Source organism: Streptopelia decaocto, assembly GCF_964273445.1.
Source record: "Streptopelia decaocto genome assembly, chromosome: 16".
Lineage (NCBI taxonomy): Eukaryota > Metazoa > Chordata > Aves > Columbiformes > Columbidae > Streptopelia > Streptopelia decaocto.
In genome coordinates this window covers 11,482,575-11,500,772 of record NC_138671.1, presented here as the reverse complement: position 1 = coordinate 11,500,772, position 18,198 = coordinate 11,482,575, and the positions used below count along the sequence as shown (strand labels likewise).

At 53.0% G+C, this 18,198-nt stretch overlaps 1 protein-coding gene across 2 annotated transcripts in view; it reads left to right on the top strand.

The window, feature by feature from the left end:
* Positions 1–18,198, top strand: part of PIK3R6 (phosphoinositide-3-kinase regulatory subunit 6) — a 37,292-nt gene extending 19,094 nt beyond the window's left edge. For both annotated transcript variants that reach the window (XM_082066820.1, XM_082066821.1), the window contains exons 5-20: positions 2,371–2,439; positions 2,917–3,049; positions 3,679–3,748; positions 4,141–4,324; positions 5,093–5,240; positions 6,896–6,982; positions 7,435–7,891; positions 9,001–9,100; positions 9,867–9,989; positions 10,500–10,610; positions 12,419–12,509; positions 13,214–13,284; positions 13,531–13,621; positions 14,084–14,154; positions 15,215–15,327; positions 16,685–18,198. In XM_082066820.1, coding sequence (XP_081922946.1) covers positions 2,371–2,439; positions 2,917–3,049; positions 3,679–3,748; positions 4,141–4,324; positions 5,093–5,240; positions 6,896–6,982; positions 7,435–7,891; positions 9,001–9,100; positions 9,867–9,989; positions 10,500–10,610; positions 12,419–12,509; positions 13,214–13,284; positions 13,531–13,621; positions 14,084–14,154; positions 15,215–15,327; positions 16,685–16,841 — 2,076 coding nt within the window. In that variant the 3' untranslated portion in view covers positions 16,842–18,198. The remainder of the gene's footprint in view (positions 1–2,370; positions 2,440–2,916; positions 3,050–3,678; positions 3,749–4,140; positions 4,325–5,092; positions 5,241–6,895; positions 6,983–7,434; positions 7,892–9,000; positions 9,101–9,866; positions 9,990–10,499; positions 10,611–12,418; positions 12,510–13,213; positions 13,285–13,530; positions 13,622–14,083; positions 14,155–15,214; positions 15,328–16,684) is intronic.

The following is an 18,198-nucleotide window of genomic DNA, read 5'->3' as shown; positions in this document are numbered from 1 at the left end:
TAAAACCTTCACCCCTTGTCCTATTGCAACAAGCCCCACTCAAAAGTCTGTCCCCGTCTTTCTTATCAGCCCCTTTTAAGCACTGAAAGCTGCACTAAGGTCTCCCTGGAGCTTTTCTTCTCCAGCTGAACCCCCCAGCTCTCTCAGCCTGTCCTCCAGCAGAGCTGTTCCACCCTCTGGATGTTTTAGGGACCTTTAGCCTGGCTGGGGCCTGTGGCTCATAGCAAGGTGTGGAAAACTCCATGGGACACCAGGGCAGAGCTGCAGCTCGTCCCCAGCTGGTGGCTGCAGGGACCAAGGTTTGCCCAGGAGTGACAGCGGGGCACGAGCAGAGCAGGGAACTTCTCCGGGCTCCTCGGTGCCACAGCAGCCAAACGCAGCTGGCCCTTGCAGCTCAGAAACAGCAGAGTGCAAAACACTTCTGGTCACCCTCACATCCCCCGAATCCCACCCCAGCCAGCTGTAGTCACAGGTACAGTGGAAATCTCTCCTCCATGTCACTCATTTCTGCCTCAGGGGGTGTCAGAGCAGAAACATCCAGTCCTGAGAGCATCTAACTCAAAGCCGATGGATTTTTTGTTTCATTGATGTGTCATGTCATTTTCTGGTCCTATGTGAATCTCTAGCACCCTCAGCATCCTGGCGTGGCGTGGTTTGTGGTTTGATGTCATGTGTAGAAGTAGCACCTTTTCTTTCCGATGAGTCTGCCTCATTTTACGCAGCGCCCTCTCATTCGGTGCGGGAAAGAAGAGCCCGTGTCCTCCTCCTCCCCACCCTGGTGAAGAGCCCCTGCTTGTCATCCTTTGTGCAAAAACCTCCCTGTACCATTTTCTCTGCATCTTTGCCATTTCTCTGGCAGGATGGAACCACCTTGCTCAGCATTGCTCAGCTCCCATGTCTCCTGCTGGCTGCTGCTCAGCCCCAGAGGGGACAAACACCCTCTGCAGAGTTTGTCGCCTCCCTCCATCAACACTCCTGTATTACACCCTTGGGCTGTATCAGCCCAGTTCAGATCCCTGTGCACAAATCCCAACAGTGTGAACATTAACCAATTATTCCTTATCTTTTTTCCTGCCTTTTTTAGCAGCTCAGATGCTATTTTGTCTCCCTTGTGCTATAGCAGTTCAGCTTCCACCAGCACCTCAGTAGGGATCTGATCAAGCAACTTTTGCAAATCCAGACAGACATGTGGATGCAGGGATTCCCCAGAGGGCTGGAGCTCTGCTTCCCTCTGCAAAATCCATGTCAGTCCCTCCCTATTACCACTCTGCTCTTTCCTTGCCCAGGAGGGATGTCAGGCCTCCTGGTCTGTAATTCAGTCAGTGCCAACCACAGATAACAATTTAGTGATTTCATGTTTGAGTTCCTCTGGAGCTCTGGGCAAATATCAGCTGGTCTCAGCAGTTCAGTGCTACTGATTTCATTGATCATTTGTAAAGCTTTGCTGCCATCAGTTCCATTTGACTCAGTTCTGTCAGCACAGCAGCCCTGAAGAAAGGTGCTAGGAATATCTTTGGGATGGAAACACCTTTCCCAGGTCTATCCAGGGGCATTGCTGTTGCTGGAGCTGTTAGAGCCAGGCTGCAGGCAGGGGCCAGGGCTCTGTGGGCTTGAGCATCCATCTGCCTGCAGGAGCATCTCTCCTCTATGTCCTCTCTGGTCCCACACCCACCCAATGTAAAACACGCTTTTTAAAGAGGGTTCCCAGTGGTTTTCTATTTTCACATGAATTTTTGTGACAGAAAGGAGCTCGTTAATAAGCTGTTAGAAACTTTCGCTCGCTCTCTCCCACCACGACTACTGCGTGTGCGCATCACAGCTCTCTTTGTGCAGCCCGCGCTCCTGCAGCAGCTCCACAGCCATCTCCAGCCCTGCGATGTGGTGGTGGACACGGCAGTGTGGTCCACCCCCAACCCCTTCCCCACGGCCTGGCTTGCAGGAGATGCCCACCAGGCAGGACCTGTCTGTCCAGTGATGTCCTGCCCACCCTGATGGCCTGTGGAGGGACCCCAAGCCCCACCTTGACCTGGGGAGCATCACCCCCAGGCCAGGGCGAGTTCCTGTGCTCTCGCTGTGTGTCTGAGCCGCGGAGCAGCTGGGACCCAGCACATCCTTGGCCAAGAAGGCAAACGGCACCGGGTGTGGATGTCTCCTTCTCTGAGACATTCAAACCCGCCTGGACCCACCTGTGTGATCTGCTCTGTGACCCTGCGTGAGCAGGGGTTGGACTGGGGGATCTGCAGAGGTCCCTTCCAACCACAACCATTCTATGATTCTGTGATCCTGGGGGCCGCAGTGGCTCCCCCAGCTCTGGTCTCTGCTGCTGCCCATCCCAGCACCCAATGCTGACTGTGCCTTTTGGTCCCACAGGCAGAACGAGGTGACTTCAGGCATTACATCATTCCCTTGCTGCACACGCTGATGTACACCTTGATAAAGGTAACCTACCGCTGGTTTCACTGGGGCAAGAGCCAGGGAAATTGGAAGCCACAGACCTGAAGCTGCTCAGCACCTCTTCCTGTGCCAAAATATCCCAGTAGCTGCTCAGTAAACACCTGGGCCAACCATGGGTGGATGCTACTATGTGTTTCCCAGTGTGATGTTTGTTGGCTGAGACACTGGCACCAGTGACACACATGGGTCCTTCCAGCTGACCCCCTTTTCTGGAGATGCTGAGGTGCTGGATGGTACAGGAAGCCACAACCCGGCAATAATATATGCCCACAGCCCTACAGTGGGTATTACTGGAGGTTTCCAAACCATTCTAGGGCCTGGTTCTTTTTCAGATATTGCATTGAAATCCATACTGAATTTGGTGTAGCTCTGTGCCCTCCCACCCTGGGGTCTGTGGTGGGGAGAACACCCTTAGGGACCACTGGCTGTGGCATCTCCTGATCTGCCCTTTTCTTGCCCCAGGCTCCCGGCATCTCCGACGAGCTCTGCAGCAGAGTGTACGATTTCTGTAAGAAGCTGCTTACCCTGCCCAAGCCTTTCTGCACCATCGGTTTGGACTATGCCACCAGGCTGAAGATGGAAAGGACAGCTCCAGGTGTGAGGCTTCTCCACTCTGCCCGTGCAGGGCTTGGTGAATGGCTTTGGTCCTCAAGATGATGATCATGGGGACTTTGGGGGGTTCCAACCCTGAGCTGACCTTTGCCTAATGCACTGAGCCATGGCAGGGATTTCTGCATGGGGCTGGCCAAGTGCTTGGGGGTCTCAGGGTCTTAGGTTGGATCCATGAACCAAGGCCATGGCTGGGTGAGGGTGAAGTACATCTCTCCCGATTCAGAAACATCTTGTGCTCTGCATACCCACCCAAGCACTGTCCCTGATGTGGCCCCAGGAGCGGAGGCCGGGAGTAAGGCTCTTCCTCCTGCTTCCGACTCCGCTCCCGAGCTCATAATCCACTAAACAAAGGAAGGGAAATACAGGAAATAATCCTTGAATAGAAGGGGTTTTCTTTTTATGTAGCATGGCCTATCTTTGTCCTTGACTATTTTTAGCTCTAGGCCCAGTTCTTGGCTCTTTGACATCATTGCTCCAGCAATGCGTGTTCTCTGAGTCTGCAGACCCGCCGCCAGCCTCCACAACCGGGAGCCGTGCTGAGCTGCTCCTGTGAGCTGTGTTGTTATTTCTCACGCTCTGAATCTTCTGTGTTTATCTTCTTGCATTTGCTAGGTATGTTGTACCAAAGAATGGTCATTTCTGAACAAAGTCTTAAAAGCGACCCATACCCTTATCAGGAAAAGTGAGTAGTGCCTCTTGAATGTGGTGTTACTTTCATTTATTTTAGAACCTCTAAGTCTCATAGTGAAATCTGTCCTTGTCCTGTGCTCTGATTTAATGTGGGATGGAATGGACAATTCGGATGGAAACCACGTGGCAGCACGTGGTCTTGGGGGATGCAATTTGGTGGCATCCAGTGCCTCATTAAAATATGTTTTGCACTGGGGGGAGCACATTCCTCTGATGTGTCCCAATTTATTTCTGTGGTCCTGGGAGTGAGGGAGCTTCCCTTGGCAAGGAAACAGAGCAGAGAGGTGGAATATCAGCAACAACCTTTTTTTTCTCTGCATGGGTGTCAGTAACAGTCATTTCATCTCATCTCCCTTTTTCTCCCCATCTTCCCACCCCACGCAGGATTTTCATCTTTGCTGATCCCGAGCTGCTCTCTGAAGCCATCTGCAACGCGCTGGTCACCGACACGGAGGCAGCTCGGGTCTCGCAGAGCCCCCGGGCGTGCATGTCCTATGTGATCGTCCACACTATGCAGGCGGCCCTGGCCGAGGGCTGCGACATCAGCAGCTTGAAGAGGAGCCTCCAGGTAAGTGGCGCCGCTTCTGCAGCACCATGTAGGGTTTTGCAATGGTCTTGTTCTTGCTGAGCATCTTAAAGCAGGGGAAGGTATTTAGCAAGTGCAGAGACTCACTCCCACGGCTCCTCACTGCTGGTCTCCATCCCCAGTAGCCCTGGTGATACTTGCAAGCCTGGGCTGCACGCAGAGCTGGTGTTAAACTAAAGAATTCTTCAAATATTAAGAGTTACTACAGGACCCATAGGTTTTGAATCTTCAGTTTGAGTCTTCAGTTTGGCACAGCAGAGCTGGGCTCTGCGGCTGAAATACGGGCTCCTCTGTGAGCCACTGGTCATTGCAAAAACATCGCAGTGGAAATGTTCCAACCAGTTTTCTCAAAAATCTCCTTCAAGGAGCCGTGAGGCCACAGTAAGACAAAAGTCTGGTTCAGAAAGGCAAGTCTGCAGGGGCTCTCAGTGATTTCCACTCCAAGGACACCTTTGTGTGTCTGCTGTCCCCATCTCCCGAGGGTCACTTGAGCTGCCGGCTCTGCTACTGACTCCTTGAGCTCATGGCAGCTGGAGCACAGTGCCCATCCACTGCAAATCTGCCTGTGAAAGTCTTCAAGCAGACAGCACAGCCAGCATCTCTCCTCCTCCAGCCTTCCCTGGGGAGAGGAGGATGTTTGTGTCCTCTGTTGTGACAAAACATTACTGCAGGACTCATTTGCTCTCCTTCTCCAGTGGAGCATCTCCTCTTTTCACACCGCCGGGTGTTAATATCTGCTCCTCATGACAGGACATGCCCACAAGTGACCTTGAGCACTGGTTCCAGCAAGTGGTGTCGGCAGTGGAGTGTCCAGGAGCCGAGGCGAGCGCAGACCGCAGCCAGCACGCAGCCAGGCTGGAGAAGATCTACTGCGCCATCCTCAGCTCCTGGCAAGCAGGTGAGCTCCAGGCCAGGCGTGCATGGTGGGCTAAGGGAGTGGTGAAGATGCCCTTGCTGTTGCACTCTCCCAGCTGTCCATCCATCCCCACCTCCCGTCTGCCTCCCCAGTAGCAACATCTGCCACCAGGATCAGGTCCTTGCAGCCTGGCTCTTTGCAGTGACCTGATGTCCAGGGTGGCAAACTGCACATGGCACTGGGAGGCAGATATATCACCTCAGGCAAGGGACTGTGGCAATCTCTGCTGCTAATTCGCTGCCTCAAGGCCCAGAGACATAGAATCATAGAGTCATTTTGGTTGGAAGAGACCTTTTAAGAGCATTGAGTCCAACCATAATCTAACTCTGGCACTAACCCATGTCCCTGAGAACCTCATCTCTGTGTCTGTTCAGCCCCTCCAGGGATGGTGACTCCATCACTGCCCTGGGCAGCCTGTTCCACATGTCTCCATCATTTGCAAAGAGTGCTATAGATATCAACAAGGGGAGGCTGGACAGACTGTCCAGTGCTCTGATGGTGTAAGATACATCTTGCCATGGCCTGGGCTGTGGAGACACTGTCGCCACTCCCTGAAACCTCCTGGAATTGATGTGGTGGACAGTGGTGCTCCATCCCCTTCCATTGCTGGCAGTGCTGTGTTCCAGCCCAGTGCCATTGGGGCTACACGGGCTATAATGAACGTCCCCATCAATGTCCTCAGACACATGGTGTGAACTGTGGGGTTGTCATATGCAGGGACAGTTGGACTTGATGATCCTTGTGGGTCTCTTCCAACTCAGGACATTCTATGATCCATCACGGCTTGTCACACAAAGCTGGGGTAGACCAGAGGGAAACGGAGGTCGTGCTTGCCTCTTCCTGGCTACTCCTGGGGAAGGTCTCTGCATCCCAGCCCCCTCCTTGGAAAGAGCTGGAGACTGTCCCAGTGCAAGGAGCAGCCAGTGGTGCAAGGAAAGGAGTAGGATCATCTCCTTTTGGTGGCACTGAGATATTCAGTTGTTTCACTGCTTCTCACAGAGCCATAATGGGTTAAAAATAGCCAGCAATGGTGTGGTCACAGAGCTCCCCTGTGTCTCAGCTGGGAATGCCAAAGGACGTCCTGCCACGTGCATTGGAAACCCAGTGCTTGAAGAATGTTTTATTTATTGAGCAATCCCTCTGCTTGCTGCAGTGAAGCCAGGTCCTTCACTTGCCTGTGCCTGTTTTCCCATCTTCATTCTTGCTTTCACTGATGGTGTAGGTGCCTTCTTAGGAGGGGAGATTCAGGCTGGACATGAGGGAGAAATTGTTGGCCCTGAGGGTGGTGAGAGCCTGTCCCGGGTTGGCCAGAGAGGTGGTGGCTGAACCATCCCTGGAGACATCCCAGGCCAGGCTGGACGGGGCTCTGAGCAACCTGAGCTGGTGAAGATGTCCCTGCTCATGGCAGGGGGGCACTGGGGGAGCTGGGAAGGTCCCTTCAACACAAACCATCCTGTGGTTCTATGATTCTGGCTCACTTTGTGAGAGCAGAGGTCTGTGATTACAGTCTCAGGTCAGCCCAGGAGCTGACCAGGGTGGCAGAGTCTCTCTCAGGAGCACAGCACCGGTGGGGATCATACACCTGTGGGGGAAAACTGTCTGCTCCTGTGCATTACAAGCATCCTTGTCTCCCCCAGGTGATGCTCCCCTGGCAGGGCTGCAGGGCACCCCTCTGCCCAACCCCAACATCAGCTTTCACCTCTGGACAGAAGAAGACCAGCTCTGTGAGTGCCCTGGCGGCTGTGGCGAGTTCGAACAGTGCCTGAGCCTGGGGAGCCTTTGCAGAACGTGTTGTTTAACCCTGGTCCTTGGGTAGTGAGTTTCACAACCATCGCCCAAGGGCTGAGCTTGGGGAGGCTCATCCTGACTGCACCAGCCTTCCTTCTGTGGGTGCTGGGGTCAGGTCAGGGCATTAGGGGTAAAGAGGGGTGAAGGAGATCAGGGGAGGATCCCTGTGGGACAGGCTGCAGGGGATGTATCCGAAGTATCTGATCTGAGTGATATTGAGCTTTCTCCATGGTGCAATGTGAAATCGGACTGAAAGACTGACTCCACTTGGACCCGCTGGCGGAGATATTTGCTCTTCGGTTTGCATGAGAAGAGGGAGCTGGGGCAGGATTTGGGCTCCACCTGGGTTTAGTTGTATTTCCCTGCTCAAGCTCCCTTCTGCCCGCAGGGAAGGAATTGGTGCTGTTCATCCGCCCGCTGTCACAGAGCTGCGAGCCCAGCTGCCTAAGCCAGGACCTGGACAACTTCGAGATCCAGGACATTATCTCAGACTGCGAGTGCTGCGAGCAGACCCGCTTCTCCGTGCTCTCCACCGACAGCGGCATCGAGCGGGACCTGCCCGCGGCAGCCGAGGAGCCGTTTGCCCCTTTTGGCACCGAGACGGAGCAATCCCGGCTGCAGAGGAAGGGTGGCATCAAAAAAAAGCCATCGCCACTGGAGAGCGTGGCTTTCCTGCAGGCTGGCTGCAATGGGCCCGGGGCAAAGTCCCCGGTGAGGCCACAGAGGAGACCGGGGACCCCCCCGGAGCCTGCAGCCCCCCCACAGAGGCTGCACACTGCCCGCATCGTGCTGCTGGGGGACGATCGGATCCTGGGGCGCCTGGCCCAAGCCTACCACTCCCTGAGGTACCCACAGCTGGTTTGGCTCCGGGGCCTTGGGGACGGGGAGGACAGAGCGGGGGCTTTGCTCTTGAGCCTCTTGAAGGAGCCGGGACGGCTGGGGATGGGGTTGAGTTCCAGTGTCACCTGAGACAGGATGAGACTCTCTATAGGAAAACCCTTGAGGTGCTGGAGCGAGTGGAGAGAAGGGAACGGAGCTGGTGAGGGGCCGGAGCACAAGTGTGATGGGAGCGGCTGAGGGACCTGGGGGTTCAGCTGGAGAACAGGAGCTGAGGGGAGACCTTCTGATCTCTGAACTGCCTGAAAGGAGCTTGGAGCCAGGGGGGTCGGGCTCTGCTCCCCAGGAACAAGCGCCAGGAGCAGAGGAAACGGCCTCAAGTTGCGCCAGGGGAGGCTGAAGTTGGATCTGGGGATCAATTTCTTCCCCAAAGGGCTGTGGGGCATTGGAACAGGCTGCCCAGGGCAGTGCTGGAGTCACCAGCCCTGGAGGGCTGGACAGACATGGAGATGAGGTTCTCAGGACATGGGGCAGTGCCAGGGGTGGGTTAACTGTTGGTCTCTTCCAACCAAAATGATTCTATGATTCTATGGGGTGTAGGTGTTTTGCACCCAAATGTGTCTGACTTCACCAGCTGCATGGCAGCGTTTGGCTCTTTTGGCCCAAATGCTGCACACAGGGAGTTTTCCCCTTCTGTCCATGGAATGGGTTAAATGAACAATAGATGAGGCAAGAAGTTTTCTTATGCAAAAGGGAAAAATCCTAAAGACAAGCTGTTTTCCAGCTGCCCCAGCAGCTCACACGGGCCAGGACACCAGCGTGGCGTGGGTTGTGGTGCAAGCAGCAGCTTGGGGAGCAGAGCTGGTGCAGAGGGGACCACTGGTCCCAGCTGGGAACCTGTCTGTGGACACCCCATACCCCATCAGCTCCCCTTGATGCATTTGGGAACCCGGCGACATTAATGCCATCCTGTCACACTGGGCAAAGGAGGCATGTGAGTAGAGCATGAGCTGCTGTTGCAGAGCAGCCGTGACTCCTGGCACTGCCCAGTCTTGGCCAAGAGCCATTTTCCTCCACCTTCCCCTTGTGACACAACTATTTATTTTTCCATTTCAAGGAAACGAGAAACACGGCGAGTTTTCCTGACTCCCAGGCTGAACCTGCAGTTCTACTACATCCCGGTCGTGACTGAGCAGACAAGCACCTTGGCCACTGTGGTGAGTCTGGATTTGTCGTCTCTGGGCGCTGCCACCAGCTGCAAGGGGCTGACAGTGATTTCAGAGGAGGAGCCGGGAGCTTTACAGAAGCTCACAGTGGTTAATTCCTTGTTCCTAGAACAAGGAGGATGGGGGCCGAGACAGGGCAGCTGGGCTCAGTTTGCAGGCTGACTTTGGGGACCTGTCAGCTCCAGAGATGTTTGCGTTGCTTCAGCCACCCTGACAGATGATAACTCACAGCCTAGAACTGGTGTTCAGTTTTGCTGCTATGCCCCAGCTGTAGGAGGATCAAGGGAGCTTTAGCAAAGGATTGATGCTTTTCTTACCTCCCAAATGCTTAGGGAAAGCGGTCACCCCTTACTGAGACCTTTGCCTTGCTTGGTCATGGGCCCAGTTTTAGTTCTGCAAGTCACTACCTTGCAGTTTATCTTGGGCAAATCTCTTCCTCTTTGGCATCCTAGAGACAGCGATAAGTAAACAGTCACACTTCTCACAATATTTTAAGCTGGCCCAGAGCTGGCTGTGCGTCCTGACAAACGTGACAGTAGGAAAATGGGTATTTCTTTTAATTCTTCACCTGTTCTTGAGCACCTGCTAAGTGAATGCTGCAAGAAATGTTTTGCCACCTTCTCCGGACCACACGGGGAAAGGAGAGGGACAGGGAAGCTGCTCACGGGGCATTTGCACCCCAGCTCCCTCTGCCTGCTCTATGGCTCCTGGTATTTTCAGCCGTGATCGCACTCTGAGCTGTGTGTTTCTCCCTCAGGACCAAGCTGCCACCGGCCAAGACGAGCTCTGTGAGGTGGCCGCGTACCTGGGCAGGGCTGACCCGTGGTATGAGAGCAACATCAACACGCTGTGCCACATGATTCCCAAGCTCGCCACCATGGTACGAGGGAAACCGTCCACTCCCCACCTGGCCCGTTTCCCAAACGCATCTGTGGTACCTGAGCATAAGCTCATGCCCTGCAAGGCTCCTCCGTGAACCTGACAGGGGCTTTCTCCCTGCAAACCCACCCTGGGGCCCACAGCCAGGAAGGTGCTTGTGGCTGACGCTGCCCCAGCCCACAGGACCCATTTTCTGCAATGGGTTTTTTTGGCCAAGGGACAGGAAATGGCAGATTTCAAGAGCGAAAATGTAAATGAGGTATTTGCTGAAATACCCTCAGCTCTTATTTCCTGGCAGTTTGAGCCACCATCAATAAGGTACAGAAAAGGCTGGTAGGTGGGTGCAAGCCTTCGCTTCTGCCATTCGCTTTGACTAGTCGTGGCAGAGCAGCTCAGCGCTGCCCTGAGCAACAGCTCATTGCTCATTATTTATCTGGAAAGGCGTGAGGGTTAGTGGCCGTGTTTTTGAGAAGTGACTGTGGCTGATCCATAATGTGATTTGCCCCCCCAGCCTTCCTCTCCGAGCAAACATCTTGTGACTGATCTGTTCATCACTGATGTGATCGCGTACTACGTCCGCATGGGCATCCAGCCCGTCTGCTTCCAGGTCTACGCTGTGAAGGTGGGTGCCACGTCTCTTGTGCCATGACACGGCCCTGCAAGGGTCTGCAGAGCTGCACAAAGTCAACAGGGTCTGGGGGCTTTCAGCAGATCTGAGCCAGGATCTCTGTGCCCCACAGCCACCCCCTCTTTGCCAGTCTCCTGGATCCAGTGACCCCTGTAGCACAGCTCAGCCAGCATCAGTGATCCAGGAAGGCACAGACCGGCTGGAGAGGGGCCAGAGGAGCCCCAGAAATGACCCGAGGCTGGAACAGCTCTGCTGGAGGACAGGCTGAGAGAGCTGGGGGGTTCAGCTGGAGAAGAGAAGCTCCGGGGAGACCTTAGTGCAGCCTTTCCATACTTAAAGGGGCCAATAAGAAAGATGGGGACAGACTATGTAGCTGGGCCTGTGGTGATAGGACAAGGGTTGATGGTTTAAACTAAAGGAGGGGAGATTCAGGCTGGACATGAGGAAGGAATTGTTGGCCCTGAGGGTGGTGAGAGCCTGGCCCAGGTTGGCCGGAGAGGTGGTGGCTGAACCATCCCTGGAGACATCCCAGGCCAGGCTGGACGGGGCTCTGAGCAACCTGAGCTGGTGAGGATGTCCCTGCTCATGGCAGGGGGGGAACTGGGGGAGCTGGGAAGGGCCCTTCAACACAAACCATCCTGTGATTCTAGATTTCATTATGACACAGGTCAGCAAAATGAACTTTGGAATTACCCCATAAGGACACAGATTTCCTGCTCTGCTGGTCTCAGGATTCTCAGGAGCTCTGGCACCTCCTGCTGCTTTGGATGCTGTGAGCAAAGAGGAGTTTACTGAGTGGCTTTGCAAAACGACCCTGTACCTTGCAGGGGCTTTGCAGGGCTTCCTGAAGCACCATTTTATTTATTTCCTGAGAGCTTTTCTCTGAAATGGTATCAGAGTGAGACCTGGCATTTGATACAAGAGCAAAGAACTGCTGTATTTGGTCATATAACATCAACCCCCCCATCCGCTCCTCTGGCAGTTCTCTCCCTTCAAAGCTCAGAGTGGCACTGATGCACATCTCTCCTCTTAATCTACCCGTAGCCACTGTGGTAACTTATTGCAGCAAAGGAGCAGCCACTGAGCAAACTGTCGTGTGGCTTGCAAAGAGCTGGGAAAACTTTGTTAATTAGTGGTAGAGCATCACCAGGGCTTTAACTAGTAACATGTAGCTCATAAGCACTTGGAGCACCTAGTCCTCAGCTTGTCTGACTGGGGATTTGGGTTTTTTGGTGAGTTTTTATTTCACTCATTTCTTCTCGCAGACAGACATCAAAAGCAAGTGAGAGAGTGGGTGACTCAAGCAGGGGAAGAGGAACTGAGTCCAGATGTGGTTTTCAGATAGAGGCACCTAAGCTATCCTGCTGTCATACAGGCTGTGATGCCACTTCATCTGGAAACACCAAACCTGTTTGGCCTTTTTGTCTAAGAACCGTGTTGTTCCTCTTTGATTGCAGAGGGTTTTCCTGGAAGTGAGGGTCAGATCCTACAGGAGCTGGATGTAGGGCTAGGAGTGGTTAGGAGAGGTTCTCCAGGACCTCATCTTTATATTTTGCCCAAAACAAGCCCATGGAAATAAAATTAAGTCTGAGTGACCAGTTGATTTAGGTGTATCAGAGAGAAACCTTGAAGCTAAGCCAGCATCTGCAGTCAAGCCTGGGATGCTGCTGCCCATGCCCTGGGCTGTCTCTGGGTGGGTGGCTGGGAGCAGACCGATCTGTGAGCCCGCAGTGACACCCCGTGGCAGGGTCACAGGGTGACTGAGGAGGAGCTGTTCTTCGAGATTTTTTCCTCTCTTTCAGATTTTCTTCAATGACCCGGCGCAGGAGCCGGCCGAGGACGTGTTCCTCACAGAGCTGCGCACCCAGGTGCAGGAGAGCATCTCCCCCAGAGGTGTGTGTGTGTCCCCACAGTGTCCCTGCAGCAGGGGCTGCCATCCTGCACAGGGTCCTCTGTCCCCAGCTCCCACTTGTCCCGTCCCTCAGCCTGCAGCCAACAAGGCCATGCCATGGGGCACTGTCCCTTGTTCCCGATGAGCTGAAGGCCTCCCTAAACATCTCCATCTCCCTCTCGGGCACATGACACCAGGCTAGATGAGAGACCTTGTGGTCACTGGTTCCTGGTCTCAACCAGGTTTTGTAGACTGTGCCTTTGCTTGGCTCCATGACTCCCGGGAGTTGAACCAACATCATATTTTTGTCAAGGAAACACGCTGGGCTTTCCAGCCATCCCTTTCCCAGGTGGTTTCCCTGTTAGGTATTTGGCTTCCTTAAGTTGCCAGTGATGGGACAAGGGTGCTTGAAGGCTGGACCGTTACAGAGGTCACAGCCAGCCCTTCCATCAGTGCACCCCACTGTCGATACAACGCATGTTTGCCATTGCGGTTGTGGACAGACCCTCAAATACATGCGTCTCACTGGACCTGTTAAGTTCACAGAGCCTCAGCTCCCATAGGTGAGGAGAGGAGGGCTGATGTGCCAGACCACGACTGCTGCGTGACAGAGGGAATGGCTTGTCCCATGAGGGGACCCCTCCCTGCTGACCACAGACAGGCAGGATGGGTGAAATCTCAGTCCTACCCTGTTCCCTCCTTGCAGAGTTAAGCACAACCAAGAAGAAAACGACCCTGGATGGCCCTGGCATAGATCTCACAGTAACGTACAGAAAGGTAAGTAAAGGAGGCTCTTGGCAGCCTGAAATGTCTTTGCTCACAGGGATCCCTAGCATAACACAGATCTCCCAAAAGGAATGCACTGGCCCTCCTTTCCTCTGGAACTGCACTCCAGGAGAGGCCAGAGAGGTCATGGTGAACTTTAGAAGCCTGGCAACTAATCCAGCTTTTGTGAAAAACTGCCCCAAACCTCTCCATGTCCAACCTCTCTGCCAGGATGAATTAACAGAGCCTTTCCTGCAGGTCGTGGTGAGTGAGCGGGCAAAGGAGCTGGCAATGTCCCTGCGCTCCACAGGCCTGGTGATGAAAGCCATCCCTGCCGATGAGGCTGAAGGTGAGTTCCTCCTGCTTGGAAGAGGGTTTGATAAGTTTTCTGGTGCTCGATAGAGTAAATCTGGCCACAGTCCTTAATGCCAATTGTGCCTGGGCTGTGGAGGTGAATCAGTGACGTGCACATATGGGTGTTACCACAGGCTGTGGTTGTGTGTTTTCTTGTGAATGACGTGCCTGGGGCTGCCTGCAAGGCGGGATTCAGCTTAACCATAATCTAGGCTTGGCAGCACGTTCCTCTTGCTGCAGCCTTCCTCTTTCACCTTGCCCTTAGCATCGCCTCTGAGGTTTCCACCCTGACCTGATCCCACGCAAACCCTTACCCCGTGGAGCTTGCTAGAGTCCTCTCTGCCCACCTCACGGAGCTCTGGCTGTGCCCCCAAGTGTGGGACCTGGCAGTGTACCCACGTGAAGCTGAGCTGAGGTCCTGCCATGGCCTATGGCTAACGCGGTGCTTCTGTTGCAGACTCGGTGTGTCTGAATGTGAACATCACGGAAATCATTAAGATCAACAATTTGTCAGGACGATCGTTCTCAGTAAGTAGCCACGGATGCTCACAGCCCTGGTGTGTGGAAATCCCTTAACAACGGTGAAAGGGGAAACACTGGGGAGAGGAGAAAGCTCTGGGGCCACCCTGCTTGGGGTGTTTTGCAATTACTTCCCATGGAAAAGTCTAGATTTTTGAGCCAAAGCCCCAAACACCAACTTGCTGCTCAATGACACATTGAATCCTGTCTTAGGAGACCATGAAGGACTGAGCTGCTGCTGGGATGGTTCTGTGAGCCCAGGGATGAACTGGAGAAATAAGGCTTTGCCGTGGTCATTGTGGCTCCACCTGGGTGCTGGGGAGGGGCTGTAATTTTGCAATCAACAACTGTGTTAGCTCCACACCTCCCCAGCCCCCACAGGTTGATCCCCACAGAGGCCATGAGAATAGAGGTGATTGGAGAAATATTTTAATGAAGCATAAACAAGAAGCAGGAACTTCAATGAATCTACTTACCAACTCAGAAAGAAGGATACGAAAGAAATGGGATTGAAAATTTGGGCTCCTGTGCTTTATGTTTTATATGAGACTTCAAGTAGACCCCAGAGGACGCGCTGCCCCTTGCAAATGTGTCACTGCAGTTTGGGTGGCATTAAGTATTATTGTACCTTGGTCATTTGGGTCCTGGAGCCTCCGGGCTCTCAGCTGGTATTTTTAGCTAGCCAGCACACTTTTGCTTATTTTCACCTGGATTTTGGAAAAACAAGGTATTGCAGGCCATGCTGCCCACCAAGATACACCACGACCGTGCAGAACAGACCATGCCCCACATCAGACATCCTAAACCTTGCAACCTGTGCAAGCATTGCCAGTTTGGAATGTTTGCCCTTGCAAAATTTGACCAGGTTGTGATTACAGAGAAAGGACAAGACAGACAATTCCCTCCTTAAAGACGTCACCTTGTGTCACATCCGAGGTTAAAAAAAGAGGGAAATGTCATCGTTTATCCCTTTCACACCCACTATGCACACACCACCCAGCACCGCGGAGCCCAGGAAAGGGAAGCGAGACACAGTTTTCACTGGGCTCTTCCTCCTCTCTCACTCCAGGCTGTGGCAAACAGGTTGAAAACACGCAATATCCAGATCAGGAGCACAGAGCAGAGGCCCTTCACGGTGTGTCTGGACAAGGACAGCAGAAGAACCTACAGGAACGTGATCAGGTGAGAATGTCACATGTGCCAGGCTCTGTGCTTCTTGCCGGTGACATTGCATCCCTCCCCGGAAGGGCTGTGAGGTGGCTGTCGTGGTTTAACCCCGAACAGCAACCAAGTACCACACAGCCGCTCGATTGCTCCCCCCGGTGGGATGGGGGAGGGAATCGAAAGGGTAAAATGGAGAAAACACGTGGGTTGAGATAAAGGCAGTTTAACAGGTAAAGCAAAAGCCACATGTGCAAGCAAAGCAAACCAAGGGATCCATTCACTGCTTCCCATCGCAGGCAGGGGTTCAGCCATCCCCAGGACAGCAGGGCTCCGTCACGTGTAATGGTGGCGTGGGAACACAAACACCATCACTCCAAACATCCCCTTCTTCCTTCTTCCCCCCAAAATATATACTGAGCATGATGTCATATGATACGGGACATTGTTTGGGTCACTTGGGGTCAGCTGTTGCATCTGTGCCCCCTCCCAATCTCTCGTGCACCCCCCCAATCTCTCGTGCACCCCCAACCCATTCGTGGGTGTGAGGAGCAGAAAAGGCCTTGACGCTGCCTAAGCGCTGCTCAGCAGTAATTAAAAACTCTCTGTGCTATCAACACTGTTTTCAGCACAAATCCAAAACGTAGCCCCATACTGGCTATGATGAAGAAATTAACTCTCTCCCAGCCAAAACCAGCACAGTGCTGAGCTGTTTCCCAGGGAGTCCTAGTCCTGACCCTCAGATGTGACAAAAAACCCATGGGCAAATACTTTGCATTTCCAGGGAAAGCAGAGCAGAGCGGTGCTCTCCTGCCTTCATAGGTTTGGTTGATGGTGTGAAAACCAAAATGGTTCTTCCATTTTGAGTAAGGTGCTGTTGTTAGGACAGCAGGAGGATAAGTACCTCCAGGGACAAACTGAGACCTTCGATCTCCTTAATTACATCACAGAGCTGATGCTTTATCACTGACTGCGTCCCTCACCGTGGTATCTCAAGCATATGAAGGCAGAGAGAAGGAATTCAGCCCTGTGAAAATAGCAGGGATCAGTGTGCTTGTAGTAGTTGCAGTGGCATACGATGTGTTGGAAGCAAACAGACAGGTGGTTTGTGGTCCACATTGAAGATATGTGAATTGTGAATTTGTGAGAATCAAACTGAGCCAGGCTTAGGACACTGGTTTTGTGGTCAAGCACTAATACATATCAGCTCATCTTTCCAGCCAAAACTGGTTGAAAAAGCACAAAAACAGCTGCACATCTCAGTATAACTGCTCTCCTCAGCAGTCAGTGCAGAGAGCTGATGTTTAGTTTAAGATCAAACTCGGGCCCTCAAGGGCAGATTTGCACAGGTACTAAACATATTCTTGTGCTTTTGCAGCGTGGAAGTGTCTCCTTGCCTAGAGCCCAGCTACTGTTTGCAAAAGACAAGGACAATGAAATTCAGTGTGCATGAAACAGAAGATGTGGGGTTTGTGAAATACATGCCCAAGTCTCTGCTGTTGCCCATCAACACATTTGCAGGTGTCATACAATGAAGAAAACAAGAAAAAGCTGGTGTGAGAGATGTGACACTGGGTCATCGCAGAGGAGATGGAAAAAGAAAACACCCTAAAAGCCGGCAACAGTGATTTTACAATGGTAATGGCGTAAAAAGCTGCAAGGGCAGAGGCTGATAGGGCTCAGGGAGGACAGCCGTGCCCTGCTGAATGCCAGTGATGAACACAGCAACACCCCCTGCCAAGGGACGGAGCGTTGCTGGAGATCTGAGTTTCAGCCTTTTGCACTAGTCAGGGAAAACCTTTCAGTGTCTTGATTTCAGGAAGGCTGAGGAAAACACAGCTGTGGCGATGGTGCTTGCTGTGCTTGTGGATCACAGAGCAGTTGCTACCGGTATTATTTGTTATGGTGATGTCTCACAGCCTGGCAGGGTTCTGCACAACAAACTCTTAATTCTGACACAGGGTGATGTTTTTTGGGCAAACCAGCAATTATTCCCCTGGCTGAGTTGGGAAACCTCATTGTAAGCCTGACCACAGCTGGGAGAGCATATTGTTTTACACGCGTGAAAACTTGCTGTTGTTTCAAAGAGACCACAAAAAGTAATGACGAATGGTGGGAAACAAGGACACAGGAAATCCAGTGCAGTATTTGGTGATGATCAACAGGGCAAGAACAGCTCAGGCTGCCTGGGCAGTGGTGTGGGGTATGCTCAGCTCTGAATGCTGTAGATCTGTTTGAAGAAGAAACCTTTGAGTGGACAACGGAGCTGCACAACAGCTCGTTGACATCTGAGTCGTGCGTTTGAGCTTACCTGGGATTTCACTGTTTCACCCTGCAACCTCTTTGCGTCTGGTTTGGAGCCTCACGAGCACTGGTTGTGTTCCTCCAGCTGTACGTCCTGCGAGCAAACACCTACAAGCCCAGCATCGGTGGATCTCCTCCTTGCAGCCCTGCTTTGGTCTGTGCTGTGGAGGTAAAAGATGCAGAAGAGCAGAGTGGTGCTCCTGGGAATGGTGGTTGGGCAGGATGCCTGCAGGACTTCTCCGTTCCTCGCCTCTGCTGCCACCACAGTGTAGAAACCCTCCCCTGTTTGCAGATGGGCCAGGTGAGCAGCAGCCGCACAGCTCCTGCCTCCAGCCAGGCTCAGACTAACCCGGTGTTAAGGATGATCACGTAGAAGGTCCCTGGTTTCATCCCAGCTTGTGGCTGACTGAAAGAATGGAAGAAACACAGTGTGTATTTATTGACTGAATGTCATCTGGGGTGTCTCTGGGGAGTCTTCCCTAAATTCACATTGGAGAGGATCTGGGGGCATTCCTTCTATGACACTATCATTTTTTTTTTATTCTCTCAGCTCCCAGATAACTTGTTACCTGGGTTGCCTTTACTCAG